The following is a 24375-nucleotide window of genomic DNA, read 5'->3' as shown; positions in this document are numbered from 1 at the left end:
CCAGCCCTTCTAGAATTTCAACTAATTCCATCTTCCTATCCCATATTATCGACAGCCCTTTATGAAAAATTTAGAATGGTCATAGCTCAAATACCCCTAAAGAGTGAGAGAAAGATCAAAGGTGATGGTGGAGTTTTACAGAGAAGGTCAGGTTTAACAAGTGAGTATGAGTGTTGAATTATTATATTGGTATTTCTTTTAGCCGCCAATATCTTACAGCAGCTAGAAATAAAAACCTAAAATTGCAGAATTGTAACCCATGCCAAACTCTGAAATCTGTTCTAAAACTAATTGTTATTATGCACTTTTAAATTTATTCCTTTTATGTATATATATTATTTAAAGAGAAGGAGGAATAAAACAGAGAAGCTAGGATTTAACAAATGAGTATGACTGCTAAATCATTAAACTGATATTTCTGTTGGTCTCCAGTGTATTGGAGCAGCTAGAAGAAAAAACAAATAATTGTGTAACTATAACCCATACCAAACTTTAAAATCTGTTCTATAACTACTCATTAAAACACACTTGGAAAAATTCATTGCTTTTTTGTATATATATGTTATACTTCACAATTTTTAAAAGTTTTAAAAAAAAGGTTAAGAGGCAGCCAACTCAATGGGAGGAAATATTTGGAAACCACAAATTATACAGTGGTTTGATATCCAGTACCTATAAAGAAATCATACAACTCAACGAAAAAAGAACAAACAGCCCAAATTATAAAATGAGCAAAAGATATGAACAGACATTTTTCTGAAGAGCAAATACAAATGGCTAAAAAAAAAAAAAACACATGAAGCGATGTTCATCTTCATTAGCTATAAGGGAAATGCAAATCAAAACTACAATGAAATATGACCTCACACCTATAAGAATGGCTGCTATTAAACCAACAGGAAACTACAAATGTTGGGGAGGATGTGGAAAAATTTGAACATTTATTCACTGCTGGTGGAATGTATAATGATACCACTGCTGTGGAAGACAGTTTGGCGATTCCTCAGAAAACTAAATATCAAACTGCCCTATGACCTGGCAAAACCACTAACTCAGTATATACGCAGAAGAGCTGAAAGCAGTGACACAAAAAGATGTTTGCACACTGATGGCCATAGTGGCACAAACTCACAATTGTCAAAAAATGGAAACAATCCAATTGCCTGTCAAGAAGTGAGGATGGTACATGCATATGATGGAATATTATGCAGCAGTAAGACAAAATGAGACCCTGAAGCATATGACAACATGGATAAAACTTGAGGACATAACTCTGAATGAAATAAACCAGACACAAAAGGATAGATACTGCATGATTTTGCTAATATGACCCTGGTAAAGGTAAACTCAGAGTCTTATAATGTAGAATATAGGAGAGATACACAGAAGCTAGAGATAGATGAATGGCTACCTAATGAGGTTGAATTTACATGTGTGGGAACAGATAGAAGTCTTGGTAGTTCATGAGTGGGCAATTGCCATATTGAAGGTGAAGCCCATGTATCTCACTGAATAATACTACAATATAAATAAGTTTTTCCATAAACTACTTCAAAGGTATGAATCTTGTAGAAAGACTCTACAATAGAGGGGTATTGAGGAAAACTACTATTGCGTGCCATGGCCTATGTTTAACAGGAAGACATCACCAGTACTACAACAATACTAGAAGTAAATCACTGGGGAGGCAGGGACAAGAGTTAAGGGACGTTTCAGATTTTCTCTTTGGTGAGGGTGTGTTTATCTTTACTTTTCTTTTTGAAGCCATGAAAATTGCCTAACATCAAGAGTGATAATGATTGTACAGATAAGTGAGAACACTGTGAGACATGGATTGTTTATTTTGGATATTATTCATGATGCTCAGTGGATGGAGGTAGGTGAAGGATACAATGACTGAGAAGCAGAAAGGTGACCTGTGGTGTTCATGTATGATAGAATATTGTACAGCTACAGAAAAGAACGAAGTCATGAAGCAAGCAACGAGTCGAATGAATCTTAAGGACATTATATTGCACAAAATAAGCCAGAAACAAAAGGAGAAATACTGTATGGTCTCTTTTAGAGAACACTTATAACAAATTTGGCACCTAGATTGTAAGCTCTTAGAGTAGTCACATTTATTCCCGGGCTTTAAGTGTTATTTCTAGAGATGCTGAACTATACATGTATATTTATAGACATATATACGTGTATATATATTTCTAGAGATGCTGTCTTATATATGTATGACCTGTTATTTCTCTGGAACTCTGGGTACCTGTGTGATACCTAAGACTCAGAGTTCTGCAACTCTGAAAGTCAGCATTGCTATATACAACTGTTTAAGAAACCAAAAACGAGATCAGGCTTCAATTAAAGACAAGAACGAAGCGGATCTGGTTGGGATTAAGGTAAAGCAGAATAATGGTAAAGAATGAGCGTGCCTATTTTAGAACTTCACCTATGGTATGAGACCAAAGGAAGAGCGCTTTATGTTGTTCCAAACCTAAATTTTTTATAGCATACAATTTAACTCAACCTGTCTAGACAGTTCATTTAAACAACCCAAAAACATGGAGCCCAGAATGGGAACAAGAGCTTATAACTCTGCAAAGCTTAATGTAATACCCAGATACACCTCAGAATACGTTGGGTAGGTAATTAAAAGTATTGGTAAAGTCCCTTGAAGGACTGGAGGAAAAATATTGAGCTATTAAACTTTACCACCTGGCAAATCCCTGATACTCTCTCAAACACAAAGGACTCCCAAATTAATAGGTCAAGCCCCTGATCTTGAGACTTGCTCTTATGAAGCTTATTTCTGTAGCAGAGAAGCCAAGCATTCCTATAATTATGCCTAAGAGTCACTTCCAGAAAACCTCTTTTGTTGATCAGATGTGATCTTTCTCTAAGACCCACCCAGCAATGAAAATCATTACCCTCCCTTCAACATGACATTCAGGAGTGTTAGTCTCCCTGGTAATGTGGAACATGACTACCAGGGATGAGCCTGGCTCTGGCATGGTGGGATTGACAATGCCTTCTTGGCCAAAATGGGGAAAGAACGGTGGCTAAGAGAGTTGAAATCGAGTTAAGAGGTTATTTTGGAGGCTACTCCTATGCAAGCTGCAGCTATATGTTGCTACCTGCCAAGATTTACCAAACCCCAACCAACATCATTTCTGTTAACCATAAAGAACACCCAGGGCTCTACCTGAGAGCCTACAAAAGTTGTACACGCTAAGTTTACTTTTCAGAAACCTAAAACCTTTTGATGGTTCTTAGGCCAGTCAAGTCCTGAAACTCAGAGGTGCCTGTCTTTCCGAGAACATCAAGCACTTCCACCTGCCTATTCCATATTGTCGACACCGCTTTTCAACAGGAAAAAAAAGTTTAAATGCTCATAACTCAAATATCTCTAAAGACTGGGAGAAGGATCAAAGGAGAAGGAGGAGTTATAACAGAGAAGATAGGATTTAACAAATGAATACGACTACTGAATCATTATACTGATATTTCTTTTCAGTCTCCAGCGTCCTGGGGCAGCTAGAAGGCAAAACCTGAAATTGTGGAACTGTAACCCACACCAAACTTTGAAATCTGTTCTATAATTACTTGTTCAAATGTACTTTGAAATTTATTCCTTTTTTGAATCTATGTTATATTTCACAATTAAAAATACTTAAAAAGAAAACAACTGCTGCACAGCTTGACTGAGTGCAGCGAATAGGACCGTGCCTCAGCCAGCGCGCAGCTGGGCGGGCAGCATCGCTCACCCGAGGTCAGCGGTGTTCCGGCTACGGTCCTAGCACCGGGGTCAGGACACCCCCACCCCCCACCAGGCAGATGTCCCGCGCGGACCAGCTTTCCCGCGCACACTGGAAGGGCGTCCAAGAGACGCCGGGCCAGGGCGACAATTCGGGAGCGGCTCTGCTCGTCCCCAGCGCGGCCCCAGCCACCCCCCCCCAGCCCCGCGCGAGTCGTCTCGGACTCCTGAGCTGCCGCGCTCAGTGCAAAGCGCCTACGGCCCTACGTCTGCGGCTCCGCGCCACCCGCGGGCTCACCTTGGCAATGCTGCTCAGGTAGTAGCAGGCATAGGCGACGGTGAAGCCCAGGATAAGGGATAAACCCATTCCCGACCCGAAGAACCCAACCCGGACCTGATGCTCCAGGTAAAGGAAGAGCTCCCGGGAGAGCCCCCGCAGGTCCATCGCTAGCCGCTGCATGGCCGGCAACGAGCGGGAGCTGCAGGCAGTGCGCGGCCGCCGCCCCTGATAGAGCGTCTTCTGCCGGGCGCTGCGCGGCTTCCGCCAACGGGCGCGGCCGAGCGGCTCAGGAGGCGTAGTCAGGCTTGCCGGCCACCGCCGGCTCCGCCCCAGTGGCCCGGGAGCCGCCCCGAGCCGCCAGCCACTCAGGAACCTTCCAGAGGCGCGGGTACTTGCTCGGCCACCGGGCGGGTGAAGGGTGAAGCCCTCGAGGGCGGGGAGAGATTGAGCTGGCTCTGGAGAAGGGCCCGGCAGCGCTCTCTCGGGTCCCGGGGCGGCAGCTGCCCCAGTGACCTTGAACGAGTCCGCATCGCGGGGAGGCGGCGCGCGCGCGCGGGCGTAGGGGGGGGGGCGGGGGGGTCTTCGTTAATCCTTACTGTAAACTTTAGGGTGACCGCGAAGTGTGTCTTGGAGTCAAGGATTTGGGGAGTTAACGCCAAGAAATGTTAGGAGAATGCATCACGTAGTGGAAGAATGCTACATCCTCCTGTAGTTATTGCCACCGAAGACTATTAAAAGGGCAAATATTCGATAAACATTAAAATAATGAAGACATTTGTCAACTTTAAATCTCTATGAATCCTTTTAGTTGCTAAGTGCGACTTAAAGAATAAGTGATTCCCGAAAGTAAATGAGAAGGTCAGGAACCAGAACTGGAATTTTTAAAGCTTATTCGACCTTCTTTAGTGCTTTCAATTTATATATGTACCGGAATTCACACCAATTACCTGAAGTATAGACAGGAAACCATTCATGAAGTAGTTTCTCCTAGTCTTGTTAATGATAACAGCCAAGAGATGCTTTTAGGCATCTGAAGGATCAGGAGATTTAACATGTTTTTAGGGATACCTTCCTCCAATAGATACCAATTGTTTTAGTTTACTAAGCCTGCGGGGAATGCAACGCACCAGAGATGGACTGGCTTTTAATAAGGGGATTTATTTAGTTACAAATTTACAGTTCTGAGGAAAGGCACCAGGCTTTCTCTGTCACAGGGGAAGGCACAGGTCTGCTGGCTTCCCTCCTGGCTGCTGGGTTCAAGCCACTTTCCCTAGGGAGATTCCTTTCTGCATCTCCAAATCTCTGGGTCTGGGCTGCTCTCTGAGCTCCTCTCAATTTCTCCTTTTAAGTCTCACTCACTGTGGAAGGCACTTCCCTTAGCCCATGGCAAATATAATTAGCCATGGGTGAAATTTACATGCTGATGATTTAAGACCACAGCAACAGAAGAACTGGACACCATCACCTGGCCAAATTGACATCTGAATCTACATCAATAGTCGCAAAACAAATAGGCAAAAGGAAGAAAGTATGTTCCTGTATAGGGCTATGAAGAAACTAATTTATATCATCAGTTTATAATCCTGTGATGGGGAGATGGAATTACACCCAAGTGGCCCTGAGTTGAGTACTTTTTTTGGTGTGATTTGATCATTGCTTTATATATTTGCAAACCTGATGGTTGCCGGTGCCCAGAATAATTCGGTTAACTTCACTGAACCTGTTTTCTCCTGTTCATTCTGTAAAATAATAATTTCTCCCTTATAGAATTTTGGGGATGACTAAATGAAATAATTTATGTAGTAGCCTCCCCCTGAGTGTAAGTAAATTCTTTCTCAGTCCCTGGTTCTCATACTTGAGCCGACAGCACAAACTCGCATGCACATGCTGGTTTGCTGTGCTTGACACTTCGCTTGCAATGGCCTTTATATTGCCTGCACCTGCCTTCTGCCCTGCCCACTGATAAATATATGTCCGTTTGATTTTGCTTGAGTTTAAAGTGAAAATATCATAGATTTAAAAAGGATAAAGTGGGCCATGGTGGCTCAGCAGGCAGAGTTCTCAGCTTACTATGCCAGAGACCCAAGTTCGGTTCCCGGTGCCTGCCCGTGCAAAAAAAAAAAAAAATTCTTTCAGCAGAAGAGTAGAACATATGGAATAAAAATAAATTATAGGGGGAACAAATGTTAAAATAAATTTAGTTGGAAATGCTAGTGGTAAATGAAAGCGAGGGGTAAGGGGTATGGTATGTATAATCTTTTTTTTTCTCTTATCATTTTATTTCTTTTTCAATTGTCTTTTTATTTCTTTTTCTAAATCTATGCAAATGTTCTAAGAAATGATGAATATGCAACTATGTGATGATATTAAGAATTACTGATTGTATATGTAGAATGGAATGATATCTTAATGTTTTGTTTGTTAATTTTTTTTAATTAATAAAAAAAGTAAAAAAAAAAAGGATAAACTGTCAGTCTGTAAAGGCTATGTACTGTTTGTGTCCAACTATATGACATTGGAAAAGGCAAAACTATAGAGACAGTAAAAAGGTCAGTGGTTGCCATGGGTTCAGGAGGAAGAGGTGAGAGATGCATAAATGGAGCCCAAGGATTTGTTAGGGCAGTGAAATGATTGTGTGTGATATCTTATTGATGATTACATGATAAGTATCCAAATTATGCATTTGTCCAAACCCGTAGAACTGTTTATGCAAACAGTGAACCCTAATGTAAACTATGGACTTTAGTTATCAAAACTATAAATCATATAGTGTCCTCTATTGTTAATATCTTGCATCAGCACAGTATATATGTTTATATAATTGTTTAAGAATTGTAACATATACTGTGATGATGCAAGATATTAACAATAGAGGAAACTATATGAGGGGGCAGGGATGAGGGGGCAGTTATATGAAAACTCAGTATTTTCTGTAAAACCTAAAGCTGCTCTAAAAATATTTCTAAGTAGTATCCTTTTACTACTTAGAAAAAGGATACGGTGAAGAGATCATTAAAATATAATATTTCATAGTCATCATGGGATATAGAAAGTGTACTGGCCTGAGTGTTAAAAACTCCTCTGAACTTACCCACCAAACTTAGACAAAACACTTACTTCTTCTGGGTCTCAGTTCCTTTTCTATAAAATAAGGCAGTTGGTCTGCAAGTAAAATCATTACCCTTCCCTCTGTATGGGACATGATATCCAAGGGTGTGAATCTCTGTGGCAACGTGGGACATGACTCTCAGGGATGGGCCTGGCCCTGGGACCTTGGGATTGAGGATAGCAAAACAGGGGAAAGAAATGTAACAAAATAAGGTATCAGTGGCTAAGAGAGTTCAAATAAAGTTGAGAGGCTATTCTGGAGGCTACTCTTATACAAGCTTCAGCTAGATGTTGCTAGGTTCCCCCAACCCCAACCAATATCATACTTGTTAACCCTACAGACCACCCTGTTAACACTAAAGAACACCCCGAGCTCTAACTGAGAAGACACAAAACTTGCACACAACTTCTTTCCCTTTTCTTATTTTCTTTGAGGAAAGTTTCAAGTTTACCCTATAATGTTTCATCTGCCAATATCACATTGGCTATGGTCCCAAGACAACCCATGAGATTGTTATCCTGGTTTTCTGAAACTAATCAGCCACTAGGTTCAGGCAGAACAATTCTTAAATCTTAGTCCCTTCATCGAAAAGACAATATCTTCCCCCAAACTCATTCTTGGAAAATTTCAACTCTTGCCCCACTCTAAGTTTTGCTTCAAACCTTCACTAAAGCAGAAGTAAGCCAAAAAGAAAAAAAAAAAAAACTTGCACACACCAAGTTTACTTTACAAAAACCTAAAACCTTCAGATGCTTCTTAGCCCAGACAAGTCCTGAAGCCTAGAGGTGCTCTCCAAGAACATCATTAGTTCCATCCCCCATCCCATGTTGTTGAGACCGTTCTTCAACATGAAAAATAGAATGGCATAACCCAAATGTCCCTAAAGATTAGGAGAAGTTATAACAGAGATGATAAAATTTAACAAATGAGTATGACTGCTGAATCATTATATTGCTACTTCTTTTTAGTCTCCAGTGTCTTGCAGCAGCTAGAAAGAAAAAACTAAAACTGTGGAACTGTAACCCATACCAAACTCTGAGATCTGTTCTATAACTACTTGTTCAAATGTACTTTGAAATTTATTCCTTTTTTTTATATTTAAACACAAATAAATCTTCTTTATTTGCATCTGTATAAGTTTATTAGCTATACAAGTTAAGAAATACTCCACATTTGGTTTCTATATTTTTGAATAGTGAAGAAATTTTAGTTCATTGAAGGAAACTTATACATTTTTCAATTGCTAAGAATAACATGAACTATTTGGTAACTTTAAAGAGAAACGATAAACGAAATAAATAGTTACAAAAAGTCAAGTACAAAACTAAATCACTGAGAATAGAAAGACACAATAATAAGAATAATAATGGTCTGTGTGTTATTTCTTCAGAGATTATAAAAACTATTAAAATTGAATGCTGTAAGTACTAAGTTCTTTTACATCTTTTAAATGTTATCTCACATATATAATTACAAACGTGAATGTTACACAAATATTTTACCCATTCATGGCAAATTTCTGTAATTCTGAAAGTAATGGTGGGACAATTAATAGGTTTACCATGCATACTTTGTGACATAAAACTATGGGATTCAATAAAAGGCTGGTAGTATGTTCCTAAAATACTATGACAATTATATATATTCTGGAAAAATCTTTCTTTGTAGTACAATTCTGTAAAATTTCAACAACAGAAAATACAGCATAGATTAATTAACTATACTAAAACAAACTAAACATTCAAATATACTTAACAGAAACAAACTAAAACAAACTAAAAATTCAAATATACTTAACAGAAACAAACTAAAAATTCAAATACACTAAGAAGTTAGTAAGCCCAATCTCTTTGAAAGTGCAAAACACATCCTCAGTTCAAGTGCTGTGAACCGTGAGGGACTGGCTAATGCAGAGGTGAGTCAAACAAGAGCATCACCTTGGACTTCTGAGCCCTCGCTGCTGTCCCCTCCTCCCCAACTGGGGTCCTGATGATGCAGGGCTTGCCCTGAACCTCTCCAGCATCCCTGGGCTGCATGTGGAAAAGTGGGGACCAAAGGACCCCTTGGGAAAAGGTGGATTTTATGCTCTCTTTCCCGCAATTTTTGCCAGTTCTGCTCATTTTCCTGTCTTAGCTCAATGAGCTTTCTTTCTGCAGCCAGAGCTGCCAGGCAATTTTCTTGAGAATTTCTCTCATGGTGCCTAATCCATCTCTGATGGTAAGAAGTTGTACTCTCCATTTCCTTCTCCAGCTCTTCAGCCATCTTTCTGTAAGTGCCAGCTTGCTGCTCTAGATCTTGTATGTTTTTATACACCTTAGTAAGGTTGTTCTCCATGCCCAAGTGGACACTTTCCTGCTGGACTGATTCCTGGTGAAGTTGCAGGAGGCGATGCTGATGTACTTCAGGAAGGACTTGCAGTGTGTGCTGAAGCTTTTCAATCTCATTTCCTAACTGTTCATTATCTTGCTGTTGCGCCCCCTGCTCATTTTCTAGATGTTTACTATGAACTGTTAGTTTTTCATTAATTTGTTCCTTTACTCCCTCAACGCATTCATTCCATACAGCATCTTCTAAGGCATGCAGGTTTAGGGTTCCATGAAGATGAGCATTTTCATCCAAATTCTCAAGGATTTCTTCCTGGCATTGTTCTCTATCCTGCTGAGATGACTTTAATATCGCGTTGGCCCCAGTCTCATTCCACTGCGGGGATTTGAATGTCTCATCGAGTGACTGTTTCTGTCCTTGACAATGACCCCGAATCATTCTCTGGAAGGAAAATCTCGGAGACTCACATTTCTGTTCTTTGTCCAGAATTTCTAATAAATCTTCAATTGGTGAGAGGAACCGGTTTGTGTCCTTGTTAAGTGTTACAAGACACAGGGTTTGTAACATTGGAGGAGAGGTCTCCACTGCAGTTAACCTGAGCTCTTCATACAATTTGGTAATCTCTCCTATCTGCTCAATGAATTCATGGTATTTTTCACACAGAGATGAAGTTTGCTTGGCTAATGCTTTCGCTTTCAAACCACGTCGACGGACTTGTATTATGAGAGCAATCAAAGGAGCATATATTAAAATTTCCAAGAAAATTTCACGTAAAACCATAAAAACATTGGACAGTTGTACTAGTAATAGCTGAAAAGACATTGTTGTGGCACTAAGTAGGACATTCATGGACCCAAAGTACCCTCAGATCTGCCTCTGGCCAGTAGCTACTGGTCTATAACTGCCAGCTTGGAACCCTGAGAGTGTTCTATCTCAAACAAAAACAAGTGCCTGACAACAAGGAGAGACCATCAGTGTGACAGTTAGGAGGGAGGCAGGTTTTATGAATGAGTGTTCACTAACTTTACTCCGGTCACCTATGTACATTATGGATTTATTCCTTTTTTTTGTATATAGATTTCACAATTAAAAAACATTTATGTATAAATTAAAAAAATTTTTAAAGGGAAACAATCGAGGTTAGTTTTGTATAGGTGAAGTGTTACTGTGAATTTGTTATCATATGTCTTAAATTGGATAGTAGCCTATTCTGTTCATGTGTAAGGATTGTCAATAAGTTTACTTCCAGGAATAGCTTTCCTAAATGTAATATAGCTTTGTCAACTGGAAGCAAATGTGGTCCCCCCTACACTTCACAAGACAGATTGTAATGAGGCAGGATAGAATAGGACATCTGGGCTGTGGTCACTAGTCCTCTACCTAATTGTGAAAGGGTTAAAAGTTTCACCACCAACAGCCCAGGATGAAATAAAGACTTGACCTCACTACCAGCTCTGGCTGCAAAGGTTGCAAACTTGTTTCTTATGGGACCAAGGGAAAGAACTCTTTGCAACAATGTGATAGGCACATAACAAGAAGCCACAAGGGCAGGTGGTAATCAACTCTTTTGAAACAATATGAACACCTGACAATCACTGGGCAAAAATTAAAAGAAAATTTACTGTAGGCTAAAGCCCCTATAAAGCCCACTGGCCTATCCACCCCCACAGGTGACAGTTTAGCTGGCCCACGCTAATTCCTTTAGTGTGTTCTTTCTCTTCAATAAAGCTTACTGTTTGCCTTCAAAAAATATAAACAATTTCACTGTGGTATTGACAATGCTTTCCTGACCAAAAGGAGGAAAAGAATTGTAACTAATAAGGTGTCAGTGTCTGAGAGAGTTCAAATAGAGCCGAGAAGCTACTCTGGAGGCTACTCTTATGCAAACTTCAGCTAGATATTGGTGTTTCCCAACTTGTTGATGGGGAAATGAGAGCTCAGAGAATTTCATTAATTTCTCAACCAGTATTTTTCTTAAGTCCTACCAGGCACTGAAGATTCACTGATGAATAAGATATATCAGGAAGTTTTCAGTCACACTAATGGTGACAGATAATTAAATAAGAAATTACAGAAGTATGGTGACAGGGAGAGGTACAAGATGCTGTAGTAACACAGTTAGGATCCTTAGTTGCAAGCAACAAAAACTAATTTGGGCTTACTCTAAGCAGAAAAGAAATTTAGTCCAATGGTATTCGGTAGTTGACAAAATCTCCAGAAGGGCCAAAGAACAGGCTTGGAAATTAGGAACAATGCCTTAAAAAGATGTAGAGCTGGTCCTGTTACGATGACAGTTCTGTGCCCCTGGGCACTGCCTGGGTTTTAGCATCCACACTAGCCACACTACATACTGGACTCTGCCATCAATCTTGGCATTTTCTCTGAAAACTGGGTGTGCTGTCACTTCTGCCACCACCTTCCTAGATGGATTTCTATGATCCCTGCTTCTTAGTCTGACTTCTCATTCTAAGGCTGGGGTGAGTGGAGCTGACTAGTGGAGTCTAGGTTATAATTCAGCTTCCCACCTGCTGTGGAGGTAGGAAAACAAGTATATCGCATTTTCAGCTTCTGTGCTGGGGGATGAACTCAACTTCATACAGTGAGGGCTCCCCAAACCTAGGTGAGGGTTCAGAAGCTGGGAAGCCAATAAGAATGCAAATGTCTACTTTAAGCATATGGTAGGGCAGTTTAATCCAGTCTAGGGAGATTAGAAAAAAATTCCTGAAACAAGAGATGTAAGCAAAGACCTAGATAAGAAGAGATGAAAGAAAACAGTTTTATAGATGGAAGAGCAAGTTATAGAAAGTGAGTGTGCTGAGCTAGGGTTTGACCAAAGACTGGATGACTCCAAAACTTGTTTTGATAATTACAATGCTATATTACAAAATACTGTTAGCCTCATGATGAAGAAACTACAACAACAAAAAAAAACTTTAAAAATTTTTTTCTTGTTATATCCTGAATAGTTAAAAAATTTTATTGTGTAACATATATATAAATATAAAACACAAAATTTATCATTTTAACAATTTTCCAGTGTACAATTCAGTGGCATTAATTATTTTAATTGTGATGTGCTACTACTACCACTATCCACTACCCAATATTTTCCATTACTACAAACAGAAAATTCTGTATCCATTAAGCAATAACTCCCTGTTGTAGTTTGCTAGCTGCTGGAACGCAATATACCAGACACAGAATGGCTTTTAAAAGGAGGAATTTAATAAATTGCTAGTTTACAGTTCTAAGGCCGAGAAAATGTCCCAATTACAAGTCTATAGAAATGTCCAATCAAAGGCATCCAGGGAAAGATACCTTGGTTCAAGAAGGCCAATGAAGTTGAGAGTTTCTCTCTCAAGTGGAAGGGCACATGGCGAACACAGAGTTTCTCTCTCATCTGGAAAGGTACTTGGTGAACATGGTCAGGGTTCTTCTTTCATCTGGAAGGGCACATGCTGAACACGGCATCAACACATGCTATCTTTTTCTCCTGGCTTCCTGTTTTATGAAGCGCCCCTGGAGATATTTTCCTTCTTCATCTCCAAAGGTCGCTGGCTGGTGGACTCTGTTTCTCATGGCTATGTCGTTCTGTTCTGCTCTCTGAATCTCTCATTCTCCAAAATGTTTCCTCTTTTATAGGACTTCAGAAACTTAACAAGACCCACCCAAATTGGGGGAGACACACCTCCAGCTAATCCAGTTTAACAACCACTCTTGATTAAATCACATCTTCAGAGAGATGATCTAATCACAGTTTCAGAAATAAAATACTGAATAGGGATTAGAAGAAACAGCTGTCTTTACAAAATGGGATTAGGATTAAAACACGGCTTTTCTAGGGTACATACATCATTTCAAACTAGCACTTAAGGTCACCTTTAGAAATTGCTTATAAGAAAACAGGGGCCTAGATTGTAAGCTTTTAGAGCAGACACATTGAGTCCAAAGTGGTGATTATTATTTCTGGATTTTTAATTTTTTTTTCCTGCATGGGCAGACACCAGGAATCAAACCTGGGTCTCTGGCATGGCAGGTAACAGCTCTGCCACTAAGCCACCATGGCCCACCCAATGTCTGGATTTTGAGAGACTGTTTTATGTATATAACCTGATATCTAGAGATAAGAACGAAGCCAAACAGGTTGGGGTTAAAGTAATTGAGAACATAAGGGTAAGGAAGACAGTGTATATATTTTAGAACCACACACACTCTTTAAGACCAACAGAAGAAAAGTTTATTTGATCTGGAACTGGAATTTTCTGGTAGTGCATAATCTAATTCAACCTATCTGCATAATTTATTTGAACACCTGAAACACAGGAAGCACAGAATAAGAAAGAGGTCCTTTAATTCTGTATAAATTACTGTAATGCCTGGAAACATCCTAGAGTATATTGACCAGATAATCAAAAAGTATTGGCAAAGTCCCCTGAGAGAGGGGAGAAAGACTATGGAACTATTAAACCTTACCATCAGAGTAAGGTTTAATATACCCTGATACTGTGTCAAACTTTAGGGACAACCAAATCAATAGGCTATGCCCTCGATCATGAGGCTTACTCTCATGAAGCTTATGTAGGTAGTGGAGAAGCTTAGACTACCTATAGGCATGCCTAAGAGTTACTTCTGGAGGACCTCTTTTGTTGCTCAGATGTGGCCTCAGTCTCTCTTAGCCCAATTCTGCAAGTGAAATCATTGCCCTCCCCCATACATGGGACATGACATCCAGGGGTGAAAGTCACCCAGGCGACATGGGAGAGAACTCCCAGGGATGAATCCAGACCTTGCACCATGGGATCGACAATTCCATCCTGACAAAAAGGGGGAAAAGTAGTGTAATTAATAAAGTATCAGTAGCGGAGAGAGTTCAAATAGAGTCAAGAGGCTACTCTGGGGGTTGCTCTTACTCAAGCTTCAGGTAGATCTTGCTACCTATCATAACCTGCCAACCCCCAACCAGGACCATTCCAGCCAATCCTAAAGAACACTACGGGCAATATATAGGATTCCACAAGGGTTCTAGGCACTAGAATAACTTTCCAGAAACCTACAACCTTCAGATGGGTCCCTGGTCCAGTTAAGTCCTGAAACCTGGCCCAGCCTTTCCAGAACATCAGATAGGTCCATCTCCCTACCCTATATTAGTGACAGACCTTTCCAATATAAAAAATCTAGAATTGCCATAGCCCAAAGAACCCCAAAGAGAGGTATGGAAAGATCAAAGGTGATGGTGGAATTATACATAGAAGATAGGACTTAACAACTGAATATGATTGTGAATCATTAAATTGATATCTTTTAGTCTCTAGTATTTTAGAGCAGCTAGAAGTAAAAACCTAAAATTGTGAAATTGTAACTCATGTCAAAGTCTGAAATAAGTTCACAACTAACTGTGGTGCTGTGCTTGGAAATTTATAGCTTTTTGTATATATGCTATTGTTCACAAAAAAAGAAGGAAAAAAAATATTGACTGTGATGATAAAAAAGTATTTAAGTCCTCTAGCCTCCTATATTGTGGAGCAGCTAGAAGGAAAAATATGAGAGGATTGTATGGTAGCCCATGATAAACTCTGCAATCTATCCGTAACCACTTTTTGAAGAGTGTTTTGAAAACTATTGCTCATTGATTTCTTTGCTTTGCATATATGTTATACTATACAATTTTAAAAGTTAAAAAAAATTCATTGGCCCTTGTGACTAACACTCTCTTTATCCAGTGTATGGGCATATGAGTAATAAATTAAAGACAAACAAACAAACAAATCAATCAATAAAAGGGGGAGTAAGAGGTATGGAATGTTCTGGGTGGTTTGTTTGTTTGTTTTTTACTTTTTTTTTGAGCAATGAAAATGTTCTAAAGTTGATTGTGGTGATGAACATGCAACTATATATTGATATTGTGAGCCATTGATCATATAATTTGGATTGATTATTATATGCTGTGTGAATATATCTCAATAAAATTGCATTAAAAATGCCTTGGGAAAACTTAGAAAAAAAATTCACCTCTGAAGATAATTTAAAACTGAGAAGGAAATATCCTGCACAAACTGGACATAAAGTATTAAGTATTGACATGTGCTATATCTGTATGTTTTTTTAATATATAATCACATATGAACAGGGCATCTGGCAGATTCAGATGTCCACGTTTTTTCCTTCTTCAAAAAATTCACAGATTTCATATTTCTTCACAAGATTTGTTTAAGGTAGAAATAATTCACTGTCTAGGACTGCAGCGAGATCTGTGGCGAGAACGTGCATTAGTGGAATTCTCATGAGTACCCTGTGGAAATGGGAATAATGGTGAAGCCCTACTGCTGACCCACCTGGGTCACTTTGCTAATATTTCCACAAACATTCTTGTTTTCTGAGTATACAGGAAAGTCATTAAGTCACACGCATTACAGGATGGAGTTTGGAGGAAACATGTAATAGGAGTAAAAAGAGAAACATAATGCAGGCTTGAATGTGGCTGTGGCCTCCTGTAGTCTAACAGGATGTTGGGTATAGCAACTGATGACCAGAGTCCATATCTGTGGACAGAGGCGACAGATACCAAACGTTGGGATCCATATAGCCCTCTGGGGTTTATTAAGAAATGTCTGCCCTAGTCTAATCACCCAAAATTATGACTCTGGGTGCCTCCTCTTCCAGTCTACATAAATAGAAGACTAGAGAGGGAAGATCAGAGTTGGGAACTGTTGACCTTGGAGGTTCACTGGAAATATCCTCTGTATGTCTGAGTCCTTTGCTAGAATAGGGAAGAGAGGGAGTGAGGGATAGGTGGTATAGAGTGGGGGGGACTGCATACGAGCCCACTTTGTGGCTCCTAATAGACCCACTCTTGCTCAATGGCTTCTCTTTAGCCCCCTAGCTTTCATGCCACAGCTTCTTACTTCTCCAGTAGGCTCTCTTACAGGGACTATGGTAGTCAGTTAATCTCCATGTTAGTCTCCTCCTATATTGAATCTGGGTTAGCCTTTTAACTTACTGTACTAGTCAGGGTTCTCCAGAGAAATAGAACCCAAAGGATATATATATGTATATGTGTATGTACGTGTGTGTGTGTGTGTATATATATACATATATATATATATATATATATATATAGAGAGAGAGAGAGAGAGAGAGAGAGATTGATTGATTATGAGAATTGGCTCATACAACCATGGAGATTGGCAAGTCTGAATCCCATAGGGCAGGCCACAAACTGGAATCTCCTATAATGTGAAGTTCGATTCCCCTGGAGAAAGTGGCTGAGTGAAGTAGAGGCAGAAGTTCTTTCTCACTCACTGAGGAGTTTTGGCTTTTAAGACCCCAACTGATTGGGTGAGGAAACTCCCCTCATTGCTGATGGCAACTTCCCTCATGGATTATAGATGCAATCAACTGATTAGGGATGCAACTCCCATCTACAAAATGTTCACAGTAACATTCAGTCCAGTGCTTGCTTGACTCAGAACTGGACACCATAACCTGGCCAAGATGACATCATACCTGCTTTGCCAAAAGAAGGAGTTGAAGTGACACTGTGTGATTTCTGAATCTAGGTTATAATAAGTCTTATGGTTTCTAATTTGGTCTTTTGAAACACACACTCTGGGGAATCCAGTTGATATGTAAGAAATCTGACTAGTCTGAGACCATGATGCTGTGAGGAAGCTTACAGCTAGCCAGGTAGTGAAGCAGCAAATAGAGAAGTACCTGGCCAGCCCCCAGCCAGCCCAGATGAAGTACTAGACATGTGAGTGAAGAAGCTTGCTTGGATGTCCAGCCCAGTCAAGCCTGCAGATGATCTGGTTCCAGATATTGTCTGACTGTAGCCACAGAAGAGACTTCATGCAAGAACTACCCAGCTAAGCCTAGCCAACCTACAAAACTCTGAAAGAAAATAATCCATTATTGTTTTAAATCACTAAGTTTCAAACGGTTTCTTAGGCAGAAATACTTACCAAAATTGTGCCCATCCTTCTTATTTGAGGTACTGGCAAACAGTTCAAGCCACCTCCCTTGGTGCTAGAAAAGAGAGAACCATGTGGTTTCATATAAATAAGAGACACTTGTTTCTTTTAAACTCCCCTATCCCTTCTCTTTGCCTCTATACATGGAAGAGGAGAGATCTGGAAGAAGAAGAGAAAGAGGAGACTAAAGTGCAGACTGTGCTCTTTTCCTACTCCAAATGTAAAAGGAAAAGAAAATTCAACAATGAAGAGTTGTAAACAATGGCAGGAAAACAAATAAATAGTTTTCAGTTTGTACATTGCTGAGTTCAGTTTGGTAAATATATACACCAACATTCCCAATGTATTCCAGAAAAATGAACACAGGGAATATGAGAATGGTACTCATTTATTCATTCTACAAATGCATATTGAGCACTTAATGTGTACTAGGCATTGTTCTAACCATTGGGTATACAGTAATCAAGAAAACAGACAAAAATTCAAGCCCTTATGAAGTTTTCCTTTTTGTGTTTGCTACTACCTTCATTCATCCAGAAAAAGTCAAATTCTTAAAAATCTAAACAAGAGTTCAAATTAAAAAAAAGTGTGAATCCTTTAGAACACTGTTACTCAAAACATACACCAGTGCCAATCTGCAATATATGTTACCAGACTGTAGCAAAATAAGTACAGAAACCAAAAGTAAGTTTTTAGAAACACTTATAGAAAAATATTGGACTTTTATTTTGTATTTTTATTCTTTTTTTAGCAATTTACTTTTATTGTATTTTATAAATATACTAGTCCACAATGAATTGGAAATATTAAAAACCTCAAAAACAGATCCTTTACCACAGATAGTCTGACAAGCACTGCCTTAGAATTTCTCATTTCTAAGAGGTCTTCCTTCACATATTTGTCGCTAATAAACATTTCAAAACAAATTTTTCATGACTACATCAGAATGGAAAAGCTTATGTGTACACCATTTACAATATGAAGTATCTAAGAATAAATCTTTTTTAAAAGACCTTTAGAGAGAATTTAAATTTAATTGACAGATATTAAATAAGAAACAAATCTCAATCCCTTCCCAACCCCTTCCATAGATAGGAAGACTCAATAACACGAGAATGTCAGTTCTCCTCCCAAATAACCTTTGATTCAAAATGGATATAATTGACATCCTAATTTGAGGAATTTGACAAACAGATTCTCCTATTGTGCTGGTTTGAAATGATGTATGTACCCTAGAAAAGCCATGTTTTAATCCTAATCTCATTTTGTAAGGGCAGCCATTTCTCCTAATCCCTATTCAATGCTGTATGCTTGAAACTGTAATTAGATGATCTCCCTGGAGATGTGATTTAATCAAGAGTGATTATTAAAATGGATTAGGTTACGACATGTCTCCACCCATGTCATAGTCTTGAGTGGGTCTTGAGTAGTTTCTGAAGTTCTATACAAGAGGAAACATTTTGGTGAATGAAAGCAATTCAGAGAGAGCAGAGCAGAATGACATAGCTATGAGAAGCAGAGTCCACCAGCCAGTGACCTTTGGAGAGGAAGAAGGAAAATGCCTCCCAGGGAGCTTCATAAAACAGAAAGCGAGGAGAAGCTAGCAGATGATGCCATGTTCTCCATGAGCCCTTCCAGATGACAGAGAAACTCTGACTGTGTTCGCCATGTGCCTTCTCACTTGAGAGAGAAACCCTGAACTTCATCAGTCTTCTTGAACCAAGGTATCTTTTGCTGGATGCCTTTGATTGGACATTTCTATAGACTTGTTGTAATTGGAACATTTTCTCGGCCTTAGAACTGTAAACTAGCAACTTATTAAATTCCCCTTTTTAAAAGCCATCTCATTTCTGGTATATTGCATTCCAGCAGCTAGCAAACTAGAACACCTATGCATATAGAATTGCATGGAACCATTAGTAACTAATGCATTCTTAAAGACAAAGAACAAAGTGAAAGATCTTGTTCTACCAGATATCAAGAATTATTATAAAGGTAGTGTTCCAGTTATTATAACCTCATAACAAACCCCAGAATTGATGGTGCAAAATCACAAATAATTTATTATACCTATAGATGCTATGTGTTAGGAATTCAAGTAATCTGGGGAAGACTTGTCTCTACATGGCCTCAGCTGGGGAGACTCAGACACTGGGGTGACTCCTCCACTGAGGACAGGAATCATCTAAAAGTTCATTCACTCACACGTCTGCTGCCTGGGCTGGGAGAACTCAAAGAGTAGGTCTTCTGAGTGGTGCGCCAACTTGTGGACTATTCATGTGACTTGGCTTTTCACAGCACACTTCTAACATGGTGGCTCAGGACTCCAGGCATCAGTGCTCCAGCTGAGAAAGCAAAATTGCATCGTCTTTTATGTCTTATGCTCAGAAGTTATGCATTAGCAATTTTACCACCCTCCCTCTATTGGTTATAAAACCTTGCCAGATTCAAGGGGAGTGGAATTAAACTCCACCTCCTGATGAGGGAATGTCAAGGTTCTAGAAGAGCATGTAGGAGGAAGATATTCTAGTGGGAAATGCAGTCTGCCACCAATAGAGTAATTATGACCAATGGAACAGAAAAGAGAGTCCAGAAACAGACCTAGACCAATATGGAAAATTGATATATGATAAAGATGGCAATGAAGTTAAGATGCAATTATTATCCAATTATTCCAGCACTAATTATTATGCAATAATAATTATAATAATGTTGAATTATTACTCAATAATTACTGCTGGAATAATTGGCTATCCATGTAGAAAATCCACATGGAAAACAAGTAATTGGATCACTACTTGAAACCATTTAAAATAATTCCAAATGTAATAAATATTTCATATGAAAAGCAAAATCACAAAAAAACATCATTTGTGACCTAAGAATAAGAAGAAATCTAAAGCAATATTCTAAAAAAACCAAACAATAGAGTAAAAGATTGATAAACTATATTAAAGTTAAGAGTGTCTATTTGTTGTAGAATCACCATAAAGTAAGTAAAAAGCATGTCACATGCTGGGGAACGATATTCATAACACATACAACCCTTGAAGAATTATATGCAGACTATATAAATAATTATTATGAATAAATAAGAAAACCTACAACCCAATGGAAAAGTGGATGAAAAACATGTCCAGCCATTTTCCAGAATAAAATACACAAATAGCAAAAGACATACATAAAGAAGGCTAATTGCATTAGTAATCAGGGAAAAGAAAATTAAACCCCAATGAAATAAAAAGCTTTTTGGTATTTTCTAGAATGTTGCATATATAGAATCATACAGTATGCATTCTTTTTTCACTCAGCATAATTATTTTCAGATTCATCATGTTGTTGCAAATATTGATAGTTCATTACTTTTTATTGTTGAGAAAGTATTTCATTGTGTGCATGCACCACAATTTGTTTATCTTTTCATCAGTTGATGGGCATTTGGGCTGTTTCCAGTTTTTGGCTATTACATATAAAGTCAACAGAAATTGCAACCTAACGGAGAGTGAGAGAAAACAGATCAGCGATTGTCTTAGAGATGGTGGGGGTGAGGAAGGCCAGAACTGAAGGTTTACAAAGAAGCACAATGAGGATTTGGGGAGTGATGGATATGTTTGTTAACTTGATTGCAGTGGTGGTTTCATGAGTGTGTATGTGTCAAAATAAGACATTTAAAATATGTGCAGTTTAATGTACATAAATTACACTACAATAATGATATTGCTTTTGCACTGTGACTGTGTGATTGTGATAACCTTGTGTCTGATGCTCCTTTTATCTAGGGTATGGACAGATGAGTGAAAAAACATGGATAAGGAAAATATATATATATATGGATAAGAAATAAACAAATAATAGGGGGAACAAAGGTTAAAATAAATTGAGTAGATTGAAATATTAGTGGTCAGTGAGAGGGAAGGGTAAAGGGTATGACATGTATGAGTTATTTTATTTTTTGTTTTTATTTATTTATTTATTTTTGCATAGGCAGGCACCGGGAATCAAACCCAGGTCTCTGGCATGGCAGGAGAGAATTCTGCCACTGAACCACCATCGCACTGCCTTATTTTTTATCTCTTTTGCTGGAGAGATGCAAATGTTCAAAAAATGATCATGGTGATGAATACACAACTGTGTGATGATATTGTGAGCCATTGATTGTAACCATGTCAAGAATGTTTGTATGTTTAGTTTATTGTTTACAATAGCAATATTTAAAAAAAGAATTTTAGGGAAAATGATAACCTTAAAACTCCTCATTTTATCCTTTTAACCAGTTTATCCTTGCTATTTTATCCTTATAATAAAAATAATTTTAACATAAAAAAAAGTAAAATGATGAACTAAGACATAATATGCAAGCACTTGCCATAAGAAAGCTGGAGTGTTTTATTGTAAATAGACAAAATCGATTTCAGAATAAGGTATATTACCAGGAAACGGCTAAAATTTAAAAAGGGCTTTCTTTTTATATGACATGTCTGGAACAGGCAAATCTATAGAGACAAAGTAGATTAATGATTGCAGGGGCCTGGGGGAGGGGCCTGGGGAGTGACTGGTAATGGGAACAGGATTGCTACTTTTTTGGGATGATGAAAACGTTCTAAACTTCGATTATTGTGATGGTGGCACAATTCTGGAAGTATATCAAAAACCACTGAACTGTACATTTAAAATGGGCAAAGTGCATGGTATGTGGATTGTATCTCAATAAAGCTGTGAAAAAAGGCCAATAATGTCAAGTGTTAGTAATGATGTAAACAACTGGAGTTCTCATTAACTGTGAGTGGTAACAAAAACTGTTTGGTGGGGTTTTAAAAATAAAATCAAATCTCCACTTGCCACATAACCCAGCAACTTCACTCTTTGATGTTTGTCCAAGAGAAATGAAAACATACAACTACACAAAGACTTGTATGCAAATGTGCGTAGCAGCTTTATTCATAAGAGCTCCCAACTGGAAACAACCTACATGCCCACCAACTGGTGAATGGGTAAACACTCACATCACAGAAAACTGTTCCCCAATTAAAAGGACCAAACTACTGATACAAGCAACACTACCGGTGAATCTCAAAAGCATTATGTTAAGTAAAAGAAGTCAGATCTAAAAGGCTACATACTGTATGATTCCATTTATACTTAGTTCTAGAAAAGGTAAAATTATAATATTAAAAAGCAGATCAAGGATTGCCTGGGACTACTTGGGAGAAGGTTGATTGACTGCAAAGGGTTGACAAAATAACATTTTTGGGGAAATGAATATATTTTATATCTTGATTGTGGTGGTTTTTATATGATTCTCCTTGATTGTTAGATTCAGTCTAGGACCATATATTGCCTTTAATTGTCGTTGTCTCTTTAGTTGTCTTTTTTTTAATTGTGAAAATATATATACAACATAAACTTTCTCATCTCAGCCACTCCCAAGCATCCATTCAGTGGAATTAGTCACACTCACAATGTTGTGCTCTCCTTATCACCACCCGTTACCAGAACTTTCCCATCACCCCAAACAAAACCCATTATGGATTTAATTCTCCATTCTGCCTCACCGACCCCGGTGACCTGCACTGTACTTTCTGTCTCTATGCATTTGTATATTATAGCTATTTCACATAGGTGAAATTAGAGTTCAACTATTTAAAAATATTTTAAATTAAACTTTTGTATTTTGGAATACTTTAAAATTTACAGAAAATTTGCAAAGATATGTATTAGTTTGTTAAACTGCCAGAATGCAATATATCAGAAATGGAATAGCTTTTAAAAAAGGGAATTTAATAAGTTATAAGTTGACAGTTCTAAGGAAGTGAAAGGGTCCAAATTAAGGCACCAACAAGAGGTTATCTTCACTCAAGAAAGGCTGATGGATCTATGGGTAGGTTTGAAAGGATTATAGAAAAGCCATGTTTTAATCCTGATCCAATTTTGTGGGAGCATCGTTTCTTTTAATCCCTATTCAGAACTTCAGGTTGGAGACTTGATTATATTATTTCCACAGAGATGTGGCTCATTCAATTGTGGGTATTAATTAGAGGGAGTAGTGACTCCACCCATTCCAGGTGGGTCTTGATTTATTTAACAGAATCCTTTAAAAGAGGAAGCATTTTAGGACCAGGAGATCCACGAGAGAGCCACGAGAACCACAAGAGCTCAGCAGCCAGAGAGCTTTGGAGATAAAGAAGGAATATGCCCCCCAGGGTAGTTTCATGAAATAAGAAGCCTGGAAAGAAGGCTAGCAGATCTCACCATGATCACCATGTGTCTTTCCAGCTGAGAGAGAAACCCTGAACTTCACTGGCCTCTCTTGAGTAAAGATAACCTCTTATTGGTGCCTTAATTTTGACATTTCTACAGCCTTACTTTAATTGGGACATTTTCATGGCCTTAGAACTGTAAACTCGCAATTTATTAAATTCCCTTTTTAAAAAGCTGTTCCGTTTCTGGTATATTCCATTCCAGCAGCTAGCAAACTAGAACAATTTGGAACACCTCTGTCAGCTGGGACGGCATTGTGGCTGGCATCTGCTAGTCCCTTGCTTCTGGGCTCCATTGCTTTCAGCCTCTGTTCTTGTGGGGGTTCCTCACTTTGCTTCTCCGGGGCTGGCTTTTATCTCTTGACTTCCCTTGGCTCTCTCCAGGTTCTGGCTTGCTTAACGTCTCAGGGGAAGGCACATAGAAGCATCTTCTGGGCTCCAAACATCTCCAAACATCCGTGTCTCTGTTCTCTGAAGCAACTGTTCTCTCCAAGCGTCATCTGCTCTCTCTGTTGGCTATCCTCTGTCAGCTGTGAGCGCTCTCCAAAATGTTTCCTTTAAAAGGACTCCAGGACCCACCTGGAATGGGTGGAGTCACAGCTCCATCTAATCAGAAGGTCATACCTGCAATTGGGAGTGCCACATTTCCGTGAAAATAATCTAATCAAAAGTTTCCACCTAAAATAATC

General features: G+C 38.8%; 1 protein-coding gene across 7 annotated transcripts in view; it reads right to left on the bottom strand.

The window, feature by feature from the left end:
• The window catches only part of ABHD3 (abhydrolase domain containing 3, phospholipase), a 118790-nt gene that overhangs the window by 57654 nt on the left and 36761 nt on the right, over window positions 1-24375 (bottom strand). For 5 of the 7 annotated variants that reach the window (XM_077135814.1, XM_077135815.1, XM_077135816.1 and 2 more), the window contains 2 exons: window positions 19635-19774; window positions 17421-17484 (listed from right to left, as the gene is read on the bottom strand). In XM_077135814.1, the coding sequence (XP_076991929.1) occupies window positions 17421-17435 (15 nt within the window). In that variant the 5' untranslated portion in view covers window positions 17436-17484; window positions 19635-19774. Of the gene's footprint in view, window positions 1-4046; window positions 4292-17420; window positions 17485-19634; window positions 19775-24375 lie in introns of those variants that run through there. The other 2 variants (XM_077135813.1, XM_077135819.1) reach the window with 1 other exon arrangement.

Source organism: Tamandua tetradactyla, chromosome 18 (genome assembly GCF_023851605.1).
Source record: "Tamandua tetradactyla isolate mTamTet1 chromosome 18, mTamTet1.pri, whole genome shotgun sequence".
Taxonomy (NCBI): domain Eukaryota; kingdom Metazoa; phylum Chordata; class Mammalia; order Pilosa; family Myrmecophagidae; genus Tamandua; species Tamandua tetradactyla.
Note: the sequence above shows the minus strand (reverse complement) of the source record. Positions and strands in the feature narration are given on the sequence as shown.